Here is a 23,356-nt window from a genome sequence, read left to right as displayed (position 1 = left end):
AAAGTTGCCTCCATTTTTATCGTTTTTATTAATATTTTGTAATAATTTATTTGTAATAATTTATTTGTAATAATTTATTCTGTTTCGGGAGTGTTTTAATGTATCTGTATTATATTATACATACACATTAAAAGTGAATCTCTGTCCAAAAAATGTACTCAGTTTACTTCTTACTCACTATGAGCATCATTCATTATTCTCCTCCAGTAATTAAGGTTAGGATATGTATTTTTTTATTCCAATCCATTCTTCTTTTGCAGCATTTAAATAACCTTCATCAGATTTGATGGTTTTGTTACAGACTTTTCAAAAAAGTGTTTTGCTTTTCTTTCACAAATGTGGGATTAAATTGTGTTAAAATGTACAAAACAGTGATGTCATGTTTTGTGACGAGGACCCAGGCACAGAGAGACTTGATGAATTTAAGAATCTTATAATTTAATAAAGAAATTTGCAGACTTGCACAGAGATGGTAAAATTATGATGACTGATAACAGAGACTAAGACAACAGACGATGAGGACAGGGAGGAACAGGGGTTTAAATGCACCAAAGTGACAGTCAGACAAAGAATTACCAGATTTATTTTTTTTTACCTTATTTTTGTTTTTAATAAAAATAAGAGCCACATATTAGGATATTCATTTTAAATTGTGATTGAACAGTAGCAGTATAGTGTCCTCATAAGTGGATATCAGGCCCTTGTAGAGCAAAATTCAGTATTTTGGTCTAAATAACCCAAAATGTGATGTCCACATAAGTGAATGCTTTTTAAGGGCTTTTACAAATGTGATCAAAATATGTAGATTTAAAAATATAACTAAAAATTCACTGTGTAAAAAAGATTTTTTATTTTCAACATTCTTGTACTACATATTAATGTACATTTTAATATATGCACTAAAATGTTCAATAAACTGTAGCCTGGTGAATGGTCATGCTGGACATGTGTCCAACATGTGATGGCTAGTAACATTAGTAATTTAATTAAAATTAATTGGAACATGGGACTACATTTCTAAAATGGAATGTCATATATTTCTGTGCACAAAATTACATAAGCCACAGGTGTCGAACTCCAGGCCTCGAGGGCCGGTGTCCTGCAGGTTTTATGTGTGTCCTTGATCATCACAGCTGATTTAAATGGCTAAATGACCTCCTCAACATGTTTTGAAGTTCTCCAGAAGCCTGGTAATGAACTCATCATGTGATTCAGGTGTGTTGACCTAAGGTGAGATCTGAAACCTGCAGGACACCGGCCCTCGAGGCCTGGAGTTCGACACCCCTGACATAAGCTAACTGCCAGCATGAAAACTCATTTTGCCAGCTACTCAAATACAACTGATCAGTGCCTCCCTCTGCTGGCAAGGGTTAGCAATTACCCATCATTCATGGTAATTCTGTCCACTATACATTAAAATTGCAAACATTTCCTCGCTCCGAGGCAATCATTTTATTAGAATCAGCCCCATTAAAAGAACAGCCAGTACATATATATATATATATATATATATATATATATATATATATATATATAAAGCCCTTCTTAGATTTGCTAGAAAATGTCAAAGAGTTGAAGGCAAAGGTATGAGCTTGCTGAACTTTTTAAATATATATGATTCTTAAAGCAGAATAATGCTACATTACCATATAGAATAAGATGCATAGATCTAGAGTAAACAACCTAAGTGGTTAAAATGAATTAAATATAACGCAACACGCACATTAATTTTGCAGTAATATCAATTTAAATATATTAGATATGAAAATAAACATTTTTCTGCACAATGAGTACTAACATGCAATTTTCTGATAACTGCCCAGTGTCACTGGGTATTGGCACAACATACAGTGCCACCTTCATCATTCCTGTTCAACTTGTGCATCTCAGGCTTTCAGTACAACTCTGGGTAACAGAACTACTCTGACAGTTCTACAGTGATTGGATGTATACGTGATGGACAGGAGCAGGAGGATGATTTTGTGGAGTGGTCTGGAAGAAATCATTTCTGAGTAAGACCAGAGATCATCAACTACAGAAGGAAGAAAACAACTACAGCCTGTGCCTAGCCAGGATTTTGAGGTGGTACCTGGTGCCCACACTGACAACAAGGTGAAGTAGAAGACCAACAATTAGCTAGCCAGTTTTAATGTTCTATTTTTGTTGTTGCTTTTGTTTTGAAAGGGAAATTGTAAAGGAGCCAGTTAAGGTGGTTTGGGCATCTGACTAGGATGCCTCCTGGACGCTTCCTATAGGTGAGGTATTCTGGGCAGTGGACTCAGTGGAGAGATCACACATCTCTGCAGGCCTGGAATGTCTCAGTATTCCCCGGATGAGGGGAGACACCCTGGATAGAAGAGGTGGCTGTTGTGAGGGAAATCTCTGCTTAGACTGCTGCTCTCGCAACGTGAACCTGGATAAACAGCTGAAAATTAATGAATGAATGGATGGACATTTTTACTAGTTATATATCACTAATTAAAGTTATACTTATTTTACTTTATTGTGCCTAATTTTATTTTCAACTAGTTATTATTGTTGTTAATTGTTAAGATTTTATTAAGCCGCACACCACTCTACTTATTTAAGTTATTAAGGTTTGTTTGATTTAAGTCAAACATTAACTACTACAACATAAAAATTTCCCAGTTCTGGGATAAATAAACTATATCTATCTTTACCTTAATATCTAAATACTTCTATTTTACTGAGACTTTAAATGCAGGACCTTTACTTGCTGTGGATGTTGCGATCATGCGCCTACTTTAAGTGGGCCTGCACAGCATTTTTATTCCTTGTCTACCAGTCCCATATATTGATGCAATGCCCCACATTTAATGTGCTCTAGTTTGCAACAGAGAACACTAAGATGAAAAAGTGTGGTTCAGAACTGATGTGCTATAAGCTCTCTGCAAGAGCAGAAAAGCATGCATAACAATCAGTCCATTTACCAAGAATCAGTCCGTGTGCTGACCTATGGATTAATTGCTATTAAAACTGAAACAGACAGTTTGGCTGCTAAAATATATTTAAACAGTTTTAATACCTAATACTTAAAATGATAGACATGGTTGCACAAAACAGAGATCATACCTTCTATTTTAAGATTGGACATTTTCATTCACATAAATGGCAGTATCAATGTCCTTCACATAACTGATGCCAAACTGTTAACTAACATAGTTTTGTTTTTGTTTTTTTGTTTCTAGATTCAGTTTTCATCACCTCTCAGCATTAGTAAGGTGTCCCACACAAACATATTCTTTACCCTACATGTAGTGTTTTGGGATGTGGTCAGACTTTATAGTTGGTGTGATCTGGTTAACAAAAACCAGATAAACCTGCAATAAATACAAATTTTATTTATGTGAGAACTTATATTATTTATGTGCTAGATGGAAAATAAGTAAATTAGGGCTTCATACATTCTTAAATAAATCTTTGGTTTAAGAGAATATAGTGGTGGATTATTGATTTGTTAATGTTTTGGATGTCTTTGTTTTCTAATGATCTGTGCATTACTTCAGCGTTTCACTTTGCACAATCTGGTCCTCTCTTAATTAAAGAATGTGTTTCAGACTTCAGCAGCTTAACCCAGTGAGGACTTTAATTGCAAAATACACAATGCCCTCTGTCAGAAAAGTCTGATTGGTAGACGATAACTAAGCGCTTTGAGGACAGTGACAGCTGATGTGATTTGGTGCTATATAATTAAAACTAAATTGGTTTGAATTGATCTGAACATTTCTGTTAGCTTAACTGACTTGCCATCCAGCTGATATAGGCTCCAGTCACCCCGCGATAAGGATAAGCAGAAGAGAATGGATGGATGCTGTCTACATGTTGAAATAGACTACATGTTGAGCAAGCGGAAGAAGAATTAAGATGGTAATTTGAGCAGCTGAAACGCTATTGTAGCAGAAGTGCAAATTACATGAGTCGTGTTCTTTAACAAACAATAAAGCTATTGAAGCAAGAAGCAGTTAATGCTACTCTCGTAGCAGCACAAGTACGTGGGCACAATAGTAATGAGTAGTGCCATAAGGCAACCGACAGGGAAAGTCATAGCAAATAAAATAACTTCAAAACGTCAGTGCCACTCAAAACACCGTGTAGACAATGTTTTACCGCTTCGTTATAATGCATCCGTAATTATCTATATCCGTTCCAATACGCATGCGTGTCCGGTGTGCGCGGTTGCGCCAACTGTAAGGATGTTGCTAGCAGCCAGTGTAGATGCACAGCCTTTTCACAACAATAACATCAACCAAATTTGCATTTCCACATACTTGATTTGAGGATTATACATTCCGGACGCTGTCGGAAACCAGGTTTTGGGCCGTACTACATCTAGTTTTCTCCTGGATTGTTTGGTTACATTTTGTTTTGACAATGGGAGCGGAGGGCTTTGCAGATTTACAGCGCTCCTTTTTGCAGGAGCAGAAACAAGAATCATGGCTGGCCAGCTAGGCCGCAGATGGATTGTGTAGCTAAGAGCAGTAGTCTACTGATAGAAAATTCTGTATGTTTTCGTGGCACTTACACATAAAAAGTGGTGCTAAGGAATCAGTATTTTAACTACATAGTTAGACGTCATTTTTGTTACCTTTTTATGGCCAACCACGGCAGCTAGTGAGACCGCTAGCTTCACAACCTTGACTGGTTGACGTTTGCCTAGCTAGCTCCTTTGGGCAGCTAACGATAGCTAACGTCGATTTACCAGACATCCTCTGACCGAAAACGTTCGGGAAGTAATCTCTTACAGGATTTATCGTGGTTATTGTGAGCACCGAGGCACTTGGTTCGCAAATTCCTTTTGCAAAGTCTTTTTTCTGGATGAATGTGGGACAAAATGGAGACCCCAACGATTGTGTACGATTTGGATACCTCTGGGGGCTTAATGGAGGTAAGGCTATTATGTCTAAGGCCTTAATTAAGCGAAACATTCCTGTGTTGCTAACACTTTAATATATTTTACCAAATTTGAATCGCAGCTGTCATCATCACTGTAGCCCGCTGTCAAGCTCTTAGCTAGCTAATTCGGCTTGGTAACGGAGGCCACAAATTACTGTTACCGCTCTCTATAAACGTCACAGCGGACACTAGACAAGCAAAGGACAGCCGCGATGTCAAACTAAACAGCTGAACAACTTTTGCAGCAAATTCAAACACTGCTGGCGCCCCCGAAGTCAGACGAGGTAGAGAAACGGAGTCGGAAACTGGTGAGGGACGTCCGGAGGAGCGGCAGGGCGACTAACCACGACACCTGCGATAGTTGCAGGGAAGGGGGAGACTTGCTGTGCTGTGACCACTGTCCTGCAGCTTTCCATCTCCAGTGCTGGTAAGTTATTTGACTGAAGAACACGCAGAGTCAGTAAAACAAGCGGAAATAACTGCTAGTCCCCGTCAGTTATATGTGTAAAGATGGCTGAATGCTAACTCAAGTGATTGTCCTCGGTTACCGTTTCGCGGTGGTTCCGATTCTCATAGACACATGATTTGAAATGTGTAAAGAAATGATCTGTTAAATGATTTCCTTTTGCCTCATAGTTTTTTCGCTACAAAAGCTCATGGTTATATCAATGAAAAGTCAACTTTAACGATCAATTGTTCTTCCGAAATTCCCGCTGTGTTCTCTGTTCACGTTAACCATGGAGGCCGGCTTTAGCCGCTGTGTTGCACTCTGTAAGGTTTATTATTAACTCCCATTTTTCTCTGGAAGCTGCTTGCATGTCGAATTTACTTGCACACATTGTCAGAATCTCAGGAAATAAAGCAGTTGAAGTTAATTAAAAGACGTTTGGTGATCTAAGATAGGAACTGATAATTAAAGTAACAGAGCAGAATGTTTTCTTGCTCTGGGAGCACTGTGCACCGTTATCCCAGTCGTCTATCTTGTATACTGACTTTTGGACTTTATATAGTTTGGAAGTGTATAGCAAACTTATTTTCACGCGTCGCTAATGAAAATATAACATACAGGAGTTTGAATAAATGCTTAAATATGTCGTATCTGCAAGAGGCTAGAATTAGCTTGCAGTCGGTCCTCCCCTCCTGCCGAGGCTGCAGCCAGCGGAGCTGCTGGTAAAAATGTAGCCTCTGTTTACAATATGGCGACCTCGTTGCTCTTTCCCCCCTTCTTCCACCGCCATCTTACAAACCTTTAAAATCAACTCTGATGGAAAAGGGGTGCATTAATAATACGGACGAAATATTCCGCAGTTTTTTTGGACGGGTATAACAGCGTTTGTTGAGGTAATTTCGGTGCCGCAGCGATAAATAAATGCCCGTATCATTTTTTCTGTATTACTTTGGTATTTGGAAGAATTGAGTCCAGACTGTCACCTGAAAACCGTGTAAAACCCGTCTGTACATATATAGCCTCACCTGTGGACGCCTTCACATTTTAAATATGTATTGACGAATTTTGCTGCTTTAATGTCTACAATGTAAAAGACAGTGTTACATGGGGTGACAACTCAGTAGTGCCATGCATAGCGCATCTCACATGTGACCACTTCAAACACAAAAGTATCATTAAAAAAAAACTTGTTTCATTTTTTTAATCTGTGGAGGAATGTATTATTGTTGTCATTTTACTGGATATGTTTTGTATTTCTTAGTCCAATTTTTATGCTAAATTCTGCAATTATGAATTCATACACCAGATGCATCAGCAAAAAAAAAGTTTAAAGTTGACTAGAAACTATAGAAACAAACAGCCTATAGAAATGAATAAATTGTTAAAATAGACAAATAATAATGAGTGAAGAGGAAAAAGTAGTTAAATAAGCTTACTACAAGCAAACTAACGGTATGCAGCCAGTCTCTTCCGCTTATCCTGGTCAGGGTCACTAGGGGAGCTGGAGCCTATCACAGCTACCATAGGGCGAGAGGCAGGGTACACCCTGGACAGTTCGCCAGTCTGTCGCACGGCGAACACGTAGAGATGGACAACCATTCACACTCAAATTCACACCTATGGGCAATTTAGAATCATCAATTTACCTAACCTCACTAAGTGCTTGTCTTTGGACTGTGGGAGGAAGACAGAGTACTCAGAGAGAACCCACGCAAACACGGGGAGAACATGCAAACCCTACAAAGAAAGGTGGTAGAATCAAACTAAGGACCTCCTTGCTGTGAGGCAACAGTGCTAGTCACTGCACCACCATGGTTAAAAATGCAAGTTAAAAAGAAAGGAGTAACAAAGCATAATAGATAGAAGGTTCAGTTTGGTCACTAAGTGTAATTTTATGAATAACTGTTAAACGGATGGTGGTTGCAAGTAGCAGATGAGTGATGGAAATACCAAGGTAACAGTTAACCAGACATAATTTAAAAAATGGTAAGGTGAAATGAGGTGGCTCTGATGAAAGTGTTCTTGAATGTGGGCAGTATGTAGTGTAAAACATTGGGAGCAATTGATTATTAATGAATGTGTCAGCTATGTAATGCAAATGTAACATTGGTAACTGCCATTACTTTGCACTGTGTGGATGCTTTTGTTGTAATGCAGCCATTGGCCCACCAGATGGAGACAGAAGAAGCTAGACCTTTGTTTTGATACCAAAACAATTGGATCAAATCAGTTTTTCATTTGAATGAAATGGGAATTAGAAATTGTGATTCATTTTATCTTATTAAATATTTAATTTCTGTCTTCTTATGACAGCAACCCACCTCTGAGTGAAGAAATGCTTCCTCCAGGGGAATGGATGTGTCATCGCTGCAATGTTCGAAAGAAGGTGAGTGACAGATGTTTTGTTACACATTTGATTCATTCTGCTTTTGAAATGTATCCTGGAGAGTGTCTTCTATGTACTGATAAATGTTGAAAATGAAAATGATGGTGCACTTTTGCAAAAATGTGATGTCTTGATAAACTGATCAGATATTTGAAGTTTACACAGCTGAATTCTCGCCTTATTTTGTGACCCAGAAAGAGTAATATTAAAACTAAGTAGCTGCCATCATTGTTGGAAACTGGAATTGGCTGGGCCGTGCTATGAATTCTGGGATAGGTTGGGCAACGAAGGATACACCCGACCCATCCTTGAAATCTGGGGAAATGAAGGACGCATTTGTCGGAGTCTTCAAATTTGGACAGCCTTCCTCGTGTCGCTGTAATGTAATCGGCCACCAAATGCAGTCTCCAAAGGGTGCAGCCCCTGAATTTGGACACAGCTATGATACCGGAGACTGCGGCTGTGTCCCAATCCAGTGACCGTACGCTTTGGAGTATGCACAGTTTGCGTACTAGGAACGGCGCGTACTAGGAAGTACGAGAAGTGCGGAAGTGAGAGGTTGTGAAATGGGACGGTCTAGCCTTCGTCGCACTGCTCAGGTTGCCTAGCAACCATGATACAAACCGCGAGAAACGTTTCATACGGCTTTGTTTGACAGAAATGAAGGAGAAAAAATGTTTTGTCCGTTCATTTTTTTTATGACATCACTTTGATTAGTTGAGTATCTGAGGCTGAGACCACAGGACTCTAAAACATGATTGTTGGGCTTCATTTCTGTACTGAACAGTCATTTCAAGATTAGTTAGTAAATAACAATTAGCTCTTGTTGTTCATGAGACTAAAGTCATCTCACTTTGGTAATGTAAATATAAAATGGCCAATATTATAGTTATTGTCAGATTATTATGATATATTACAGCAGTGAGCTTGAACTTCAGTAAAGATTCAAATTGCATTTATTCAAATGTCCTATCACCTTAAATCTTCACTCAAAGACAAGTACCTTTGACAGTGTATATATAGATGTATCATACATAAGAGACAAATATTGTTCGTTTAATTTGTTGGCATTACTAAATTTGGCTCAATGCTTACATATATGTGTAAAAAAGGAAAATGTACAAGCTGTGATAACTGTCTGATAGAATGAAGAGTAGACTGATATATGAAATATTCCTTTATTGGGTGAGAAAATCAGACCATGTCATGACTGCTGTAAGTCATCCAGAATAGATATCAGAGCCTTAAACAGGCTGACTTCTGCTAAATGGGTCAAACTGGGCAGAAAGTCTACAAACACATAACATCCTTATAGAATATGATGTAACACTATAGATCAACTTACCTCAGAATATATAAAGCATATAAACAATTACAGCAATATGATGCAACAAACACAGAAGTGCTACTAATCCAAAATACTCAAAGCATCATAGAACTGAAACAAACATTTATTTTGCATTATTTTGAGTGCAGGACAGACAGGTGACAGTCTCAGGTGTATACACTGCTACAAACAGAAGGATTTAGTGTTATTACGAGTGCTAAACAAGAAGAGTTCCCAGATGGTACAGTGGACACATGTGACTCCTGTGATTAAAGCATCTTTCTTTCAGCTTAACGAGTGAACCGTCAGCTCGTTCAAACACACGTTAAAGTCCGTTTGGCTCGACACCACCGAGCAGAGGCAGCAATATAACATAGCTAACATTAACAGTGCAGTGAATCCTGCTTGTGCCGTGATATTCAGGACTGCAAACCGAGCAGCATCACTGACTTTCAGCTTGTTGTGTTTGTGGATATATGACTGACTTTAATTATCCACAAAATCATCACGTTCTCTGTCAGATTAAGGTCGATTAGGTAAGGTATTGAACGACATTGACATGTGGCCAACAGTAATGTTTTAATGTTCTTCATTATTAAACCTTCGCACATAAATAAGTGACATAACATTCAGTACTTACTTTTAAAAGTTTACTCTTCGGCAGCTCCGCTTCAGCCGTCTGCCGTATTTTTCGGCAAAATTATCCACACCCACCGCTGCGCTATGAATTGTGGGATGTATGGGACCACGAAGTCTACAACGGACCACACTTCAAATTTGGGGAAATTGATGGCGCATTTGGCAACTGCATTTGGAGTACATTTTGGATCGGGACAGCCGTCGTCGCGTCACTGTGACGTAATCGGTCTCAAAATGCGTACTCCGAAACGTGCGGTCGCTGGATTGGGACACAGCCTGGTTCTTCTTCTTCGGGGTTTAACGGCAGCTGGCATCCTTGTACATGCAGTGCTGCCATCTTCTGTTTCAGTCTGTTATTACACTCTTAAATCCTACTACTTATTCCTGCATCTTTCGGGGTCTTACAAAGCTTCAAACGACACATTGACTATTAAATTAGTCGTCAACGATTTTGATAGTCGACGTAATCGTGACTAGTTGACAAATTGTGGGAGCCCTAATACAAACCACTGCAGAAATAAATACCTACAGCATGCTCTAATAAATATTATGCTTGACCATAATAATTTAATAAAATATTATGGTCAAAAGTATTGAACGTTGCGTGAGGTCTAACAAGTACAAGTGTAGAGATGAGTCCACTGTCAGAGGCCATAAGAAGATTAACTGTAACCTTCACTAAAGCTGTTTCTGTGCTGTGATGAGCTCTGAAACCTGACTGAAACTGTTCAAATAAGCCATTCCTCTGCAGTAGTTGGCTTTTTTAAAATGATTTTTTTCAAGAATCTTTGAGATAAAAGGAAGATTAGAGATTCATCTATAATTTGCTAAGACAGCAGGGTCAAGAGATGGCTTTTTAAATCAATGTTTGGGTTTTTTGTGTGACTTTCTACAGAAAAGAGAACAGAAGTCTGAACAGACCAACGGCCTGCCAGAGAAATCCTCCTCCAAGCGCTCCGCTTCTCCATCCGTGGAGCTGGAGCTCAACGCTGGCCCACTGCGGCTTGACGGTCTTCCTCCGGGGGCCGGAGCTGCAGGCCCTGGTCTACGAGTGGCCCAGGTGCGACTATTGGACCGCAGAACCAGCAGCAGGCCAAGCAGCCGACCTGGGACTCCAAATTCCAACACTTCATCCACCCCAACCCCCTCAGAGGAGCAGAACGATGGAGAGGAGGAGGCAGCAGAGCCTGAGGATGAAGTTCAGGGTGCAGAGCTCGAGAGTTCTACAGTTTCTGCTCCGACACCGCGACTCCTCAAAAGGCCCTTTCAGCTCCTAATAGCAGCTGCTATGGAGAGAAACCCCACTCAGTTTCAGCTGCCGAGTGAGCTCACGTGCACCACTGCACTACCAGGTCAGTCAGTCATAACGGCTACCAAAATATGATTTCTTTCAGCACCCTAAGTTTAAAATACCTCTTTATATATGCAGTTTAGACTGTGTCTTCAATGTTGCTCTTTTGTTTGGATTTCTAGGCAGCAGTAAACGGAGGAAAAAAGAAGAGCTGCTTGGAAAGCCCTTCAGGAGGCCTCAGCATGAACTGGATCCCAATGGTCTAGTCCCTTTGCCAGTCAAAATCTGCTTTTCATGCAACAGGTCAGCAGTTCTAGAGCACAGTGCAAAGAGGTAGACGAAGCCCCGAAGTGATGACAGCAGGTACTAATTCTATTTATTTGGTCTCTCAGGAGTTGCAGGTTGGCTCCGCTGATCCAGTGCGATTACTGTCCCCTCCTGTTCCACATGGACTGTCTGGACCCTCCACTCACAGCTTTACCTGCCGGCAAATGGATGTGTCCAAACCATGTCGAGCACTTAATAGTAAGATGGACTGTGCTGATTCTAAGCTAAAGCTGCTTTCCTTTTCCTTTTATTGATATCAATTTTTATTGATATATTTTTCTATTTTATCTCAAATGTTTGTTTGCCGTGCAGCTGAATCAGAGGAGCCTCAGCCTGTCCAGCCGCTGTCAGCTCTTCGATCAGTTCCAGGACAGGATGTCCCAGCACGCAGTTAAGTTGGACTTCCTGCGTAGAGTACATCGACAAAATGCTCCCATCCGGCGCACCGCTCACCAGCGCAACAAGAAAACCATCAAGGTAGACGTGCATCTCAGTGTGACGGTGCAGTGTGTTGGATTTCATATAATCCTTTTTTCTTGGCCACTGGAACACAGGTGGAGATCTAGGAAATGAATGGCTTTAATAATATATCAGTTACACTAAGACAGTAATACCTAGATATAGGGCTGGGCTATATCATACCGTTCACGCTAATACCGGTGTAATGTTGGGCAACGATAAGAAAATGAAATATCGCGATAGAATATGGGTAAAACACGCATGCGCAGTGCCTTTGTTTACATACGCACATTGTGGCGACGGAGAATGAGGAGGGTGAAAGCGGCTCATTGAATGAAACAGATGAACCAGAACTGGTTTGTAAAAATGCTGCAGCTTCAGTGGTGTGGAACTGGGTTTGCTTTTGTCCGTCAGATACACAACAAAGCACTATTTTTGGTAGCTAGCATGCTAGTGGGCCGTCGTTATTACCGTGTTGTTTGGAAAATACGGCACACTTAAATCAATCCTTTGATTTTTCTGAAAATCGACAGAGCCCCTTATAATCCCGTGTGCCTTATGTATGAACTCTGGTCGTGTTTACTGACCTCGAAACGATTTTATGTACACGGCGTCGAAAATCTGTCAGATGTTTTAATACGACTTTGCTAAGCTACGAAGCCGCACCGCTTGATGGATTGTCGGAGCATTACGGCTATCGTAGGCAGGAGCCTCGCAGAGTGATACGTACTGTGCTTCAACATAATATTACCGTATTGTGTGTGTATAACCTCTTTTTAAGTTTTGTGGATATTAAACATGGTTATGCTGAGGATATGTCAGCCAGTTTCCACTGGAAATGCCTTTTGGTTAAACTGTCAGCAACAAATTTGCATTTGCACTGTTACATTTTTATATAACTTTAATGCACATAAAAAACAGCTGCTCGTTTAAGTGAAAAAACATTGATGGGTTTTGTTTGTTTTTTTTGCACTAATAAAGTTGAGGAGTTGTAAAGTGTTTTTGTCTAGTGTCAGTTATGTCGTTATCGCAAATTTTCAAATGTATATCGTGATAAATATTTTCGATCATATCGCCCTGCTCTACCTAGATACTGACATACTGTCTTTTTTTCAGCTTCTGAAATTTAAGCAGTTGTGCACTTGTATGTGAAGTGACCTTTGTGAGTTAGATGCTATTTTTAGACACATCTGAACATACTGGTTAATTTGTTAGCAAGTGTTAAATTGTCTCTAACAGTCAGTGTTTTTTTTTTTTTCTTTCAGGTGCCAGATGCCATCAAGTCCCAGTACCAGAATCCTCCGCCCATGCTGCTTCCTGCAGGGGTGCGCCAGCTGGAGCTGGTTTGTAGTGGGATTCCTGACCATCAGCCCACAAAGCATTTCACCACAGAGGCTGAGCAGCACGAGGTAGGCACAAGAGAAACCAGCAGCTGCCTAACATGTTCTTTAAGTCAGATTGTAATGATAGTTCCCTGAAACAGGCTTTTGTGTGCTACAATCTATGTCATTTGATGTAATAGGATGTGAGATTAATAGGAGTGCAGTTTAAAGATGATTGATTGCTTTCCTTTTCATTTTGGATGATTGGATGAGAGTTTGGACAAGAAGTTTTTAGAGAGTTTGATTTTTGGTGTAGATGAGTGAAACACTGACACATCCTGTGTACTGTGTTTATCAGAAAATTCAGTTTCAGAAGTTCTGAAAGCTGAACCAACTGCTTCACGGCACTTCCAAACCTTTAGATTGCAACAGTTGCATTAGAAAGTCTGTTTTTTTCACAGACTGTGTAGACTGTAGAGCTTTGAGTAATTAATTGAAAATTGCAGCAAAAGATAAATTCTGGTATCTGTTTGTTTGTGTGATATAAATGAATCCTTGATGAAGGGGAGGGCCTCTCGACAGAACTGCTGGTTGCTTCTTTATAAAAATATATATGTGTTGTGTTGAACAGTGGCTTCAGGATGTCATCGCTCTCCAGTGCAGTATCATGCGACACCTATCCATCAAACAGAAGGCCTCATCAACAGAGTGGCACTTTGAGCAGAAAGCAAATACACAATCAAGTGGAACATCAGAGGACATGAAAACTCAGGCCTCATTAGAAAGGACTTCTTCCCCTGACCCCTGCTCTAAAGCTTGCAGTACACCCAGTGACTCCCAGGGGGCCTCTCTTTCCAAGGACAGCCCATCAGGGCTAGCTCTTTGCAAATGCACCGCGACACCATGTCAGAACTGTAGGAAACCTAACGGACCTCTGGAATTGGTTCAGCCTCCCAGAGCCAATGGACCTGTAGACTGTAACAGTGCCTCAGATTCCTGCAGGCAGGCTGAGCTACAGAACAGACTGAAGCCTGGGAAAACGCCATCAGCTTCTGCCTCTGGACTGGTGAACCACATAGGAACAGAAACGGTTAAGAAGGAACCCGAGAGCACTGTAAATGCATGTGCCCAACAGAACTGCCCCACTGCCCCCACGATATGGCCCCACAGTGGCCAACAGAACCACAAGAGCCAGACAGAGCCCCAGGAGGAGTGTGTGAGCACCGATGAAAAGCCCTCCATCTCAATCACCAGCAGTTCCTTGACAGATGCGCCATCTAGAGGCAGCCAGGAGCACGACACAGTAAAGTCTGGATCAGCACCTACTCCAGGTACACATCATCAGATATGTCAAAGCTGCAGTCTTAATGTATCACTTTATACAACTAATAATAATAATGATAATAATAATAATTTATTTTAATAATACTTTAATGTGTAAGAGATAATGTACAGTAGCTAGAGTGATTACGAGGGCCCCACCCTGGAGCCAGGCCTGGGGAGGAGCTCAAGGGAGTCTAACCAGAGACTGTGTTTTAGCCCATGCAGTCTGGCTGTGTACAGGCTAAAGAGATGACATGGGCCCACCCCCCCATGTGCTCACCACTTGGAGGTGTTGTGGAGGTTCTGTGCAGTGTGTGTCAGTTGGCAGTAAATGGGGGCCATGGTGTGTATGAGAAAACATTTAATTTAAGGCTATAGCAACATTATTTTACATATTTAAATTAATATAAATACATTTTTAACATTAAGAAATTGTGTTAATAGTCATGCTGTTAGGCTGAATTATTATTAGTATTAACATCTCCACTTTCATAACGTCTGTTTTGCATTAAAGCACAGAAAAGGCCTCAGAACTGAGAATGGTTATATGCTCACCTTTCTTCACTGCAGGCACTACATGCTTGTTTGAAGGCTTACACACATTCACTCGCACACTTTAACATACATGCAATCACACGCGTGCACACTGACCAACTCTGCTTCATCCAGGAGATGCAATACTGTCAGAACACTTTTTTTCCCCTCATAATGTAAGAAAGAGCTCCATGAAAATGGGAAGAAGGTCATTTTATTTCATGGATGGATGGGGTGCATAGCTTATTTTATTTGGCAGCGAAAAAAATGTAAAATTGTGATTCTGTTACTTAAATTTTTAATAATTTATCAGTTTTTTGTCTTTAGGAAAATGTTTCTTCAAGAAAGTGGAAATGTGATTGTGATATGGGATGTAAATACAGTGAAAGAGTTGAGCTCTTTTTGCAGATACTGTGTATTGTTAAACTATCAAAACAAGCATTTTCTAAAGTGGAAACAAATGAAAAGTTCATTTTAAAAGACCTGAGTTTTCTCTTTTTTGAATGTTTACTGTTGCTATTAATTGAATACTCACTGCTGACATAATCGATGGTGCTAACAGTTTTCTTGCATATTTTGTATCGTGCAGCCCCATTTACCAAAAGGATACATGGCCATTTAAGAGAACATTTTATTTTCAGTTATGGAGTTATGAAGAAACAAAAGTTATTCAGATACAACTTGCTTTGCCTTCTATCTCAGTAATAGTTCCTGTGCACTTTTTTCCTGTATAGTGAACTATCAAAAACTGTCTTTTTTCTGGTCCTTCTTTTATCTCATCTCATCAATTTGTCTTTTTTTTTGCCTCCTGTCCCTCAGACATAAAGGTTGCTCCTGCACTGACGGACTCACTGCTGCCCAACACACTGTCCTCCATCACCAACCTGTCCAGCTGCATGAAGGATGGAAAAGAGGAGGATGGGGGTGAGTTTGTCACTCTGTGGCCACATGTGACAGTTTAAGAGCCTTCGTATTGCTGTGTTCTGCTATGAAGCACACGAAGATGTAATTAGCTTTTAGCGGTTGTGTGTTTGTGTGTGTCCAGGGATCGAGCTGGACAAACTGGATACAGAGATGATCAAGCTCTTGGCCTATCAGAGGATCCAGCAGCTCTTTGCTCCCAAAGTGCCCAGCACTCAACCTCCCCCCACCACCAGCACCACCCCAAAAACCTCAGCACCCCACCCAAACAGTAAGACACCTTTGCACTACAATTTAGTCTGTTTATTTGTCAAGAAGTCAGTTTTTCTGCTGTTTGATTGCTGTTTTGTTCTAATTATTAAAACCTACACTCTCCTCCTTCCAGGTCAGAAAAAGGTGCAAGCCAGAGCGGTCTTTTACCCTCTGACAGGAAGAGGAGCAGCTGTCAGCATGTGCTATAGGACGTTACACATAGGATCAGGTAGGACATTCAGTCGCTGTGACTTTGACCCTGCTGCATTCTGTGCCCTGGCCCTGAGCCACTGATGATGGGGAAAGTTTCACGTACTGACGTACTTTTTAAAAATCATACCAGTTCACCAAACTCCAGTCAATCATGTTTGATTTAGGTTAGACTCTTTCCAGTCCTGGCCGCCGCCTGACTCACAATGCACCCTACCCCTACGGTACCTCCTGCGGGTGGTGGGCCTGCAGGAAGATGGGCCCATGTCCCTCTTTCGGGCTGTGCCCGGCCGGGCCCCATGGCGGGGCCCAATAACCCTATCCCAGGCAGGGTGAACTGTTCCCTCGATGGTCTTGCCATAGGGGTCTTCCGAATCGCTCTTTGTCTGGTCCCTCAACCAGGACCAATTTGCCATGGCAGACCCTACCAGGGGGCAAAAGCCCCCAGGCAACATAGCCCCTGGGACACACAAACCCCTCCACCACAATAAGTTAGGAATTCGCAGAGGGGACTTCAACATTTTTATGATGCATCGTTCCATTGCTGCTGCAGCTGGGTTGAAGTCTGTTTTTAATGGCATCCTAACATCATATCAGTACAGAAGTTTAGAGATTCACAGGTTTCACAGAGGGAGATGTTGAAACTTTGAAACTTGGCTTTAAAATTCCTTGGCTTCCAACTTTGACTTCTTCTCCTTCTATACCAGCGCTGATTTGGAGGATGGGCAACACCTATTGTTCAGAAGAATACTGCAGCACATGCATGCACCATAACAGCTAGCATGAATGGATATAGCATATAGCTGTGTGATGGCATTGCCGGTGATACGCAAAGTTGCCAACACAGCAGGTGTACCAGGGCCCCTGGTTTGGTGTCTTAGACCCGAGCTAATCACTCCTACAGATACAAAAATGGGAAGTGATGCAGAAGCAGTGTGTGGAAAAACTAACAACACCCCATCATTCATCAGCTTGCAGAACCACCAGACAGATTTGCTGACGTGCTTTGAGTCATTGCACTGCCTGATCCTAGGTGACTTTTTTTGGGACTTTAACTCCTGGGAAAGTTAGTTCTTAGACCTGTGAGGGTCACAACAGGACCATGTGGAATAAAAACTATGTCACATTGGAGTGCAGGTCATTAAAATACATTTTGACACATCAATATTGCAGAAACAAATACCATGTTGTAAATCTGTATTCTTTGTGTTGTGGGAAAGGGTGTTTAAGTCTTTAACTGTTTTTCTAAGGTGCTGACATGGATGTGTGCCTTACAAACTACGGTCACTGCAACTACGTATCGGGGAAACATGCCTGTATTTTCTATGATGAGGTGAGGCCTTTAAACTACATCACTCTGCAGAGCACTCCTGTGGTTGTTAGTGACCAAGATGTAAATTGTGTGTGTGTGTTTGTCGTCCTTCAGAATACCAAGCATTATGAGCTTCTGAACTACAGCGAGCATGGCACCACAGTGGATAATGTCCTGTACTCATGCGATTTCTCTGAGAAGACCTCACCATGTCCACCCGGTGGCCTGGTAGCCAAAGTCCAAGGAATCATTCGTAAGTACATCTCCTTCATCTGTTTGGATTGGCTTGAAGGAACCCAGGTCTGTGTGCCCAGTTTGATTTGGACTGCTGATGAGGTCGTCACTCATAGATTTTGTATGAACCTTTTATGAGTATCCATCCATCTTCTTCCACTTAGACACTCATCTGTATGTGTTCTGGTTAAAACAGTTAAAATTTTATTTGTGAAGAAATCATAACATCATTGCTTCTGTAAATTTAAGGAATACTTTAATTTATACTCTAATACTGAAAAGAATCATTTTTAGTTTGGCTAGAATTTCAGGAAGTGTAGCCCCCCATGTGCTTAATGTCAGTGTCCTGTTTGTTACACTGACACTGCTCCTGCAGTATCGGTCAGCTTTTAGTGTTCTTCATCCAAATTGTGGTCAAGGTCACATTTGTCATTCTTAATGGGTACATGTAATTAGTTTGTGTAGAGAATCGGTTCTCCGTCTGTTGTAGGTTCTGGTTAGAGTGCCAGCTTGAAGTGCAGGGAAAAAAACAAACCATGAGTTTGGTGTTGGAGTTCATCTCCATCCATAATGGCGATCTAGCCAGCGAGCCTGCTGGTAGAGAAAACACCAAATGGGAAAGAACGGGCTGGCTTATTATTATCAGTTGCAATTTCAAGGTAAAAGTAAGGATGTAGTAAACGTACAGTACAGTGGTAAACTTGGTGCATGTGGCATTGTAGCAATGAGAAAGGTAAATAAATAAAGTGCTAAAATGAGCAGTCAGATATACTTGTTCTGTGGCAGACCACGTTACGTAAAATCTGAATGTTGCTGGTATCACATAAAGCTTCCAGTCTTAATCTGTTATTAAAGATCATTTGGACAGATGTTTAATTAGTAAAGAGCTGCAGTGTGAAACAGCATTAAATCAAATTTCTCTGAAAGTGTTTATAGATGATGAGTGTAAAACATGTTTGCCAGAGTTCAGCTTTCCACATGATTTTAGTCTCATTTTCAAAACAAAGTGTTCATTTTTTATTTTGTGGATAAAATGTAATCAGTGAAATCTTTTCATGGTTGCATTGTCTCCACATTAATGGAGTTTACTGTGACACTAGTCTGTACAGACGTCTTTCTCAGACCTGCTGCATTTCTTCTTTGCGTAGGTCGCAGTAAGAAACGGGAAGAGGACGAGGGAGCCAACTCCATGGTGGGGTTGTTGCCAGTAGGAGGAGTGATGAGTAGCCAATGTCAGGGTGGTGCTGAGCCGTCGTGTAGCTGCAAAGCGAGTAGCTCCAGTCTAATTGGAGGCAGCGGGGCGGGCTGGGAGGGCACGGCCCTGCTCCACCATGGCAGCTACATCAAACTGGGCTGCCTCCAATTTGTCTTTAGCGTCACTGAGTTTGCCAGTAAGCAGCCCAAAGAGGAGCAGGCCACTACACCTGCTGCCAGTTGCACAAGCACCAACACCAGCAGCAGCAGTGTCATCAGCACCACCCTCACCACCACCGCTAACACCTCCACACCACCACCACCCAGCACTGCCACAACAAGCGGCTTTTCCAACCAGGATGAGGCTGACTCTGAGACTGTACCTCCCCACCAAGTGCCCGTACTGCGTTCTAACTCTGTTCCATAATCCGCACAGGAAGCCCCGCCCTCCCTCTTATTTTGCACCTTCTGTGTCACGATGAAGGGAAAGCTGCACAGCTGGTTGGTCAACAGGGAAAAGTTCTTTTTTTTAATTTTTTTTTTTTTTAAATGGTTTATATCTTTGCATGAACTTGAAGTATTATTGACAATCTCTTTTTTTCTTTTTTCTTTTAAATGACTGACGTAACCGTTAGGACCGTTAGGACTTTGAGCAAACATTACTTCTTTGCGCTCAATCTTTGTTTTTGCCAGTATATTAGTTATGTATGGTGTAACCTTTTTGTCAGTCAGCCCATTTAGCACAAACATTTTTTTTTTTCCTTTGTAGTATTGAATTCCATACATTCTAATTTCTTTTGCTGCTTTTGCACCACAGGTAGCTATATATGTATGAAAACATACATGCTTATACACTATAACATGTATATATAATGTAAATACATTTTAATTCAGTGCCTCTCGATTGGAGAAACATTGGATTTCATGTAGATTTGCCATTTTTTGGTTTTTAACTGTACAGCTCATTGAATTTGTGATACTGTGTAGAGTACCAGACGTTTTGTGATAAAACTTGTTCTTAGTCTGTACTTTCCGCTGTAGTCCATCTGTAAATACCGTATAGTTTTAGCACTCATTTTAACATCTTGTGCTGCTGTGTATATAAGCACTCTTTGTCTGTACCTGCTTGTCTGTTCAAACCTGTAAATACAGAAAGATTTTCTAAGAACAAACTCAGTGTTTATGCCTGTTATTTTCAGCCTTGTTTTCACTTTCTGAGACAGCAAGTTCAGTACTGAGAGGGGTGGATCTACAGGGGTGGCATTGGGTGGGCATGTGCCACCCTAAAATAATCCCTTGCCACACCCTAGTTGTTTGCATATGACAATGTTGTTTATTAAAATAAGTTAGCATTAACACTTTGAGCCTAGCTGCAATTAACGTTGAATATAAATTCTAAAAAATGAATATATTGCAGTGTTACCCTCCCTCCCCTATTAGAAAATGGTTCAGTCCTTGATCGTTTTCTAAAAACGTTGATGAAAATCTTTGGCAGTCAGTGACTGACTGAAGTCTAGATGCTCTGTCGGACCTTTGCTGCAGCCGCTTTCGGTTTGTTGATTTGTCTCTACCTTCAGTTTTGTCTATGGTACAGTTAATAGCATTTATTTCCATATATACAAAGGCCCTGGAGCCGTGCACATTCAATCCCAAATGAAAACATGAACAAGTTTTTCTTTACTGAAAATGAAGAAAAAGAATATTAGGTTGTTCAAAAAAATAGAAGTGTCTGCGTTTTCATTTACAAACTAGAATATTTACAGTAGAAACTGAAACTGAAAGGAGGATTTTGCTTTTCCTTAAAGCACACAACTAATATTAAGTTGTGTAACTATTATTTCTGATCACTGTTTAACATCTGTGTGGCATGGAGTCAACAAATATTTGACACCTGCCTCCAAGCTGACTGGACTACATTAAACAGATCTTCTGCATTCTTGGGTTTTGCATCAAGAAGACAATTTTTGAGGTCATTCCACTAATTCTCAATCAGATTGAGGTCTGGGTATTGGGCCAGCCACTTCATAACATCAATCTGTTTTTGTCTGCAACCAGGATGTTGCCCGCTTGCTGGTGTGTTTGGGGTCGTTGTCCTGCTGAAACACCTATTTTAAGGGCATTTCTTCCTCAGCATAAGGCAACATGACCTCGTCCAGTGTTTTTAGGTACTGAAGCTGGTCCATGGTGCCTCTTATGTGATAATGGGCCCCACTCCAAAGTATGAGAAAGATCCCCAGGTGCTTGCACCTCCATGTTTTATGGTCTTCACAGTGTGCTGTGGCTTGTATTCAGTGGCCTTTACACCCAATAAGAATCTTCTTGCCATCTTGCTCTCATCTGTGTCTTTTTTTTTGTGTGTGTCCCGTTTGGATCTTTAGCCATCAGAATTGTTGTCTTAAGGCCAAGAAAGATGCCAAGCGGATTTATTTTACCAAGTGGATCATCATGGCCTTGCCATATTGGTCCATTTGATTGACCTTTATTATAATTATGAATTAATTTTATTTTCGGTTGCTACAAACGGGACAGACATGACTGGGGGATAGGACAGGGAGAAAGAATGAAAGAAAGAGAGGGAGAGAAAGAAAACCAGAGGGGAGAAGAGACGGTGAGAAAGGGGGGAAGAAAGAAAAAAAAACAAACAAAACACCTGGATCACCTGTATGGAGAAAAAAAACAGAAGAGAAAGCAAACAAAAAAAGAGCAACATAATAAAAACAGCACCATCACAATAAACTAGCTAGCAGTAGATAACAGTAGATACTAAATATTAAATGATATTGTGCAGCACGCAAGATAGACAGCGCACAATGTGCTCTGAGGCAGCAGACAAGAAAGGTGTGGTCTGCGTCTGTGAACACCCGTGTGTACACCTGTGTGGATCAGCATGCTTGTATTCCAAAGGTTTCTCCATGTAACGATCTGCTAGGGAGTGTGGGGAGCCATAGCCCCGTCCCCCAGGGCATGAAGCAGGTATGGAGGAGATCCAGGCCCCAGATATCCAGAGGCCCCAGAGTACAAGGACCCGAGGAGGACTACCAAAAGGGGGGAACCGTAACACCCTCCTGGGAAGAGCTGAGTAGAGCCCCAAACGAGATGTCACCCAGCAGCTACGGAGCAGAGGCCAGAGGGGGTTGCAGTGACGGGCCAGCTGTGCCAGAGAGGACCGAGCTTAAGGCCCAGAGGCCTGAGGGCATCCCTTCCCCCGGAAGGGGCCCAGCCGGGCCACAGGCGCCAGGCCCCGCCAATCGGCCACCAGGAGTGAGCCGGTACATACATGAGCGCCCAGCCCCAGTCGACAAGGACCACCAACACACCAACGTCTGAGGGCATCAGCCACCGGCAGGGAGTGTGGTGAGGGGAGATAGGCCTCCGTACTTTGGAGGGCCTGAGATGTACCCAGAGAGGTTGAGTCTAAGACCCAACCTGACATATAGACACAGACGAACAGACGCATGCGGACACCAGGTACCCCCGCCCCCAGAGGGGCAAGCCGCACCTAAACTCAGGAGATGTAACCATTCTCTCTGGGGTGGAGGCAAGCGGATCACCTCCTTATCTGCAGTAGTAGGGAGGCCCCGCATCCCAGACCCCAATCTGACGGCCAGCACCTCCTCCCAGCCCCCCAGCCCTGACGGCTAACAGAACCGGGGTGAGTGAAGACCCCAAACCTCCCCCCTAATAAAATTGAGGCACAGGCGGCCAGAAGGGGACAGAGGGGGAGTGCCTCCCCTGCACCTTGGTGACATACCTGCACCCCAAGCCCTGCGTGTGTTGGTGGGTGTGGTAGAGCGGGAATAGGGAGGCAGCTGAGGATGGGGAGGGAAGAAAGGGAGGGGCAAGTGGCCCCTCCCTGGGGCCAGCTCCCCCGCTGACCCCAGTAGGCACCCCCACACTCTGGAACCCACCAGTGCAAGGGGGCCCAGGCCCATCCGGACCGGGGCCCGCAGCAGCAGCACCGCCCAGCCCCACAGAGTCCGTGGCAGCCCACCCGATGAATGAATGAAAAGCCGAACAACAACAATGCTGTTTCTTTAGAGAGTCTTAGCTTACATGTGTGTTTATTTCATATTTTCAGTTGTTTCCCTCCACGGCTAAATAAATCGGTTTCAGTAATGTACTGATATACAAGAATGGACATAAGGGGCTTCTTTCAAAGAAAAAACTCTGGTAGATGTTATTTAATATATTATGCTTTGTATGTTGTTCAGTATATTTCTATGCAAAACAAGAGGAATTTCAATACACAGCAGTATATTCACA

At 41.8% G+C, this 23,356-nt stretch overlaps 1 protein-coding gene across 1 annotated transcript; it reads left to right on the top strand.

Moving 5' to 3' along the window:
• The first annotated feature begins 4,206 nt into the window (after positions 1-4,206).
• On the top strand, positions 4,207-20,258 carry phf12b (PHD finger protein 12b). The gene is made up of 15 exons (XM_087841576.1): positions 4,207-4,906; positions 5,160-5,341; positions 7,676-7,748; positions 10,610-11,066; positions 11,188-11,308; positions 11,398-11,530; positions 11,645-11,809; positions 13,057-13,200; positions 13,745-14,444; positions 15,790-15,894; positions 16,016-16,162; positions 16,277-16,372; positions 17,604-17,686; positions 17,780-17,918; positions 19,048-20,258. The coding sequence occupies exons 1-15, from the start codon at positions 4,841-4,843 to the stop codon at positions 19,518-19,520; spliced, it is 3,084 nt and encodes a 1,027-aa protein (XP_087697702.1). The 5' UTR covers positions 4,207-4,840; the 3' UTR covers positions 19,521-20,258.
• The last annotated feature ends 3,098 nt before the right edge of the window (positions 20,259-23,356 follow it).

Source organism: Neolamprologus brichardi, chromosome 1 (genome assembly GCF_056152115.1).
Source record: "Neolamprologus brichardi isolate AB-2024 chromosome 1, ASM5615211v1, whole genome shotgun sequence".
Classification (NCBI taxonomy): Eukaryota; Metazoa; Chordata; class Actinopteri; order Cichliformes; family Cichlidae; genus Neolamprologus; species Neolamprologus brichardi.
Note: the sequence above shows the minus strand (reverse complement) of the source record. Positions and strands in the feature narration are given on the sequence as shown.

Excerpts from the sequence above, each read along its gene's own strand:
- phf12b (XM_087841576.1), top strand. The coding sequence starts at position 4,841 with ATGTGGGACAAAATGGAGACCCCAACGATTGTGTACGATTTGGATACC. Across the intron at positions 16,373-17,603 it reads GACGTTACACATAGGATCAG|GTGCTGACATGGATGTGTGC; the intron begins GTAGGACATTCA and ends TGTTTTTCTAAG. Across the intron at positions 17,919-19,047 it reads CAAAGTCCAAGGAATCATTC|GTCGCAGTAAGAAACGGGAA; the intron begins GTAAGTACATCT and ends TTCTTTGCGTAG.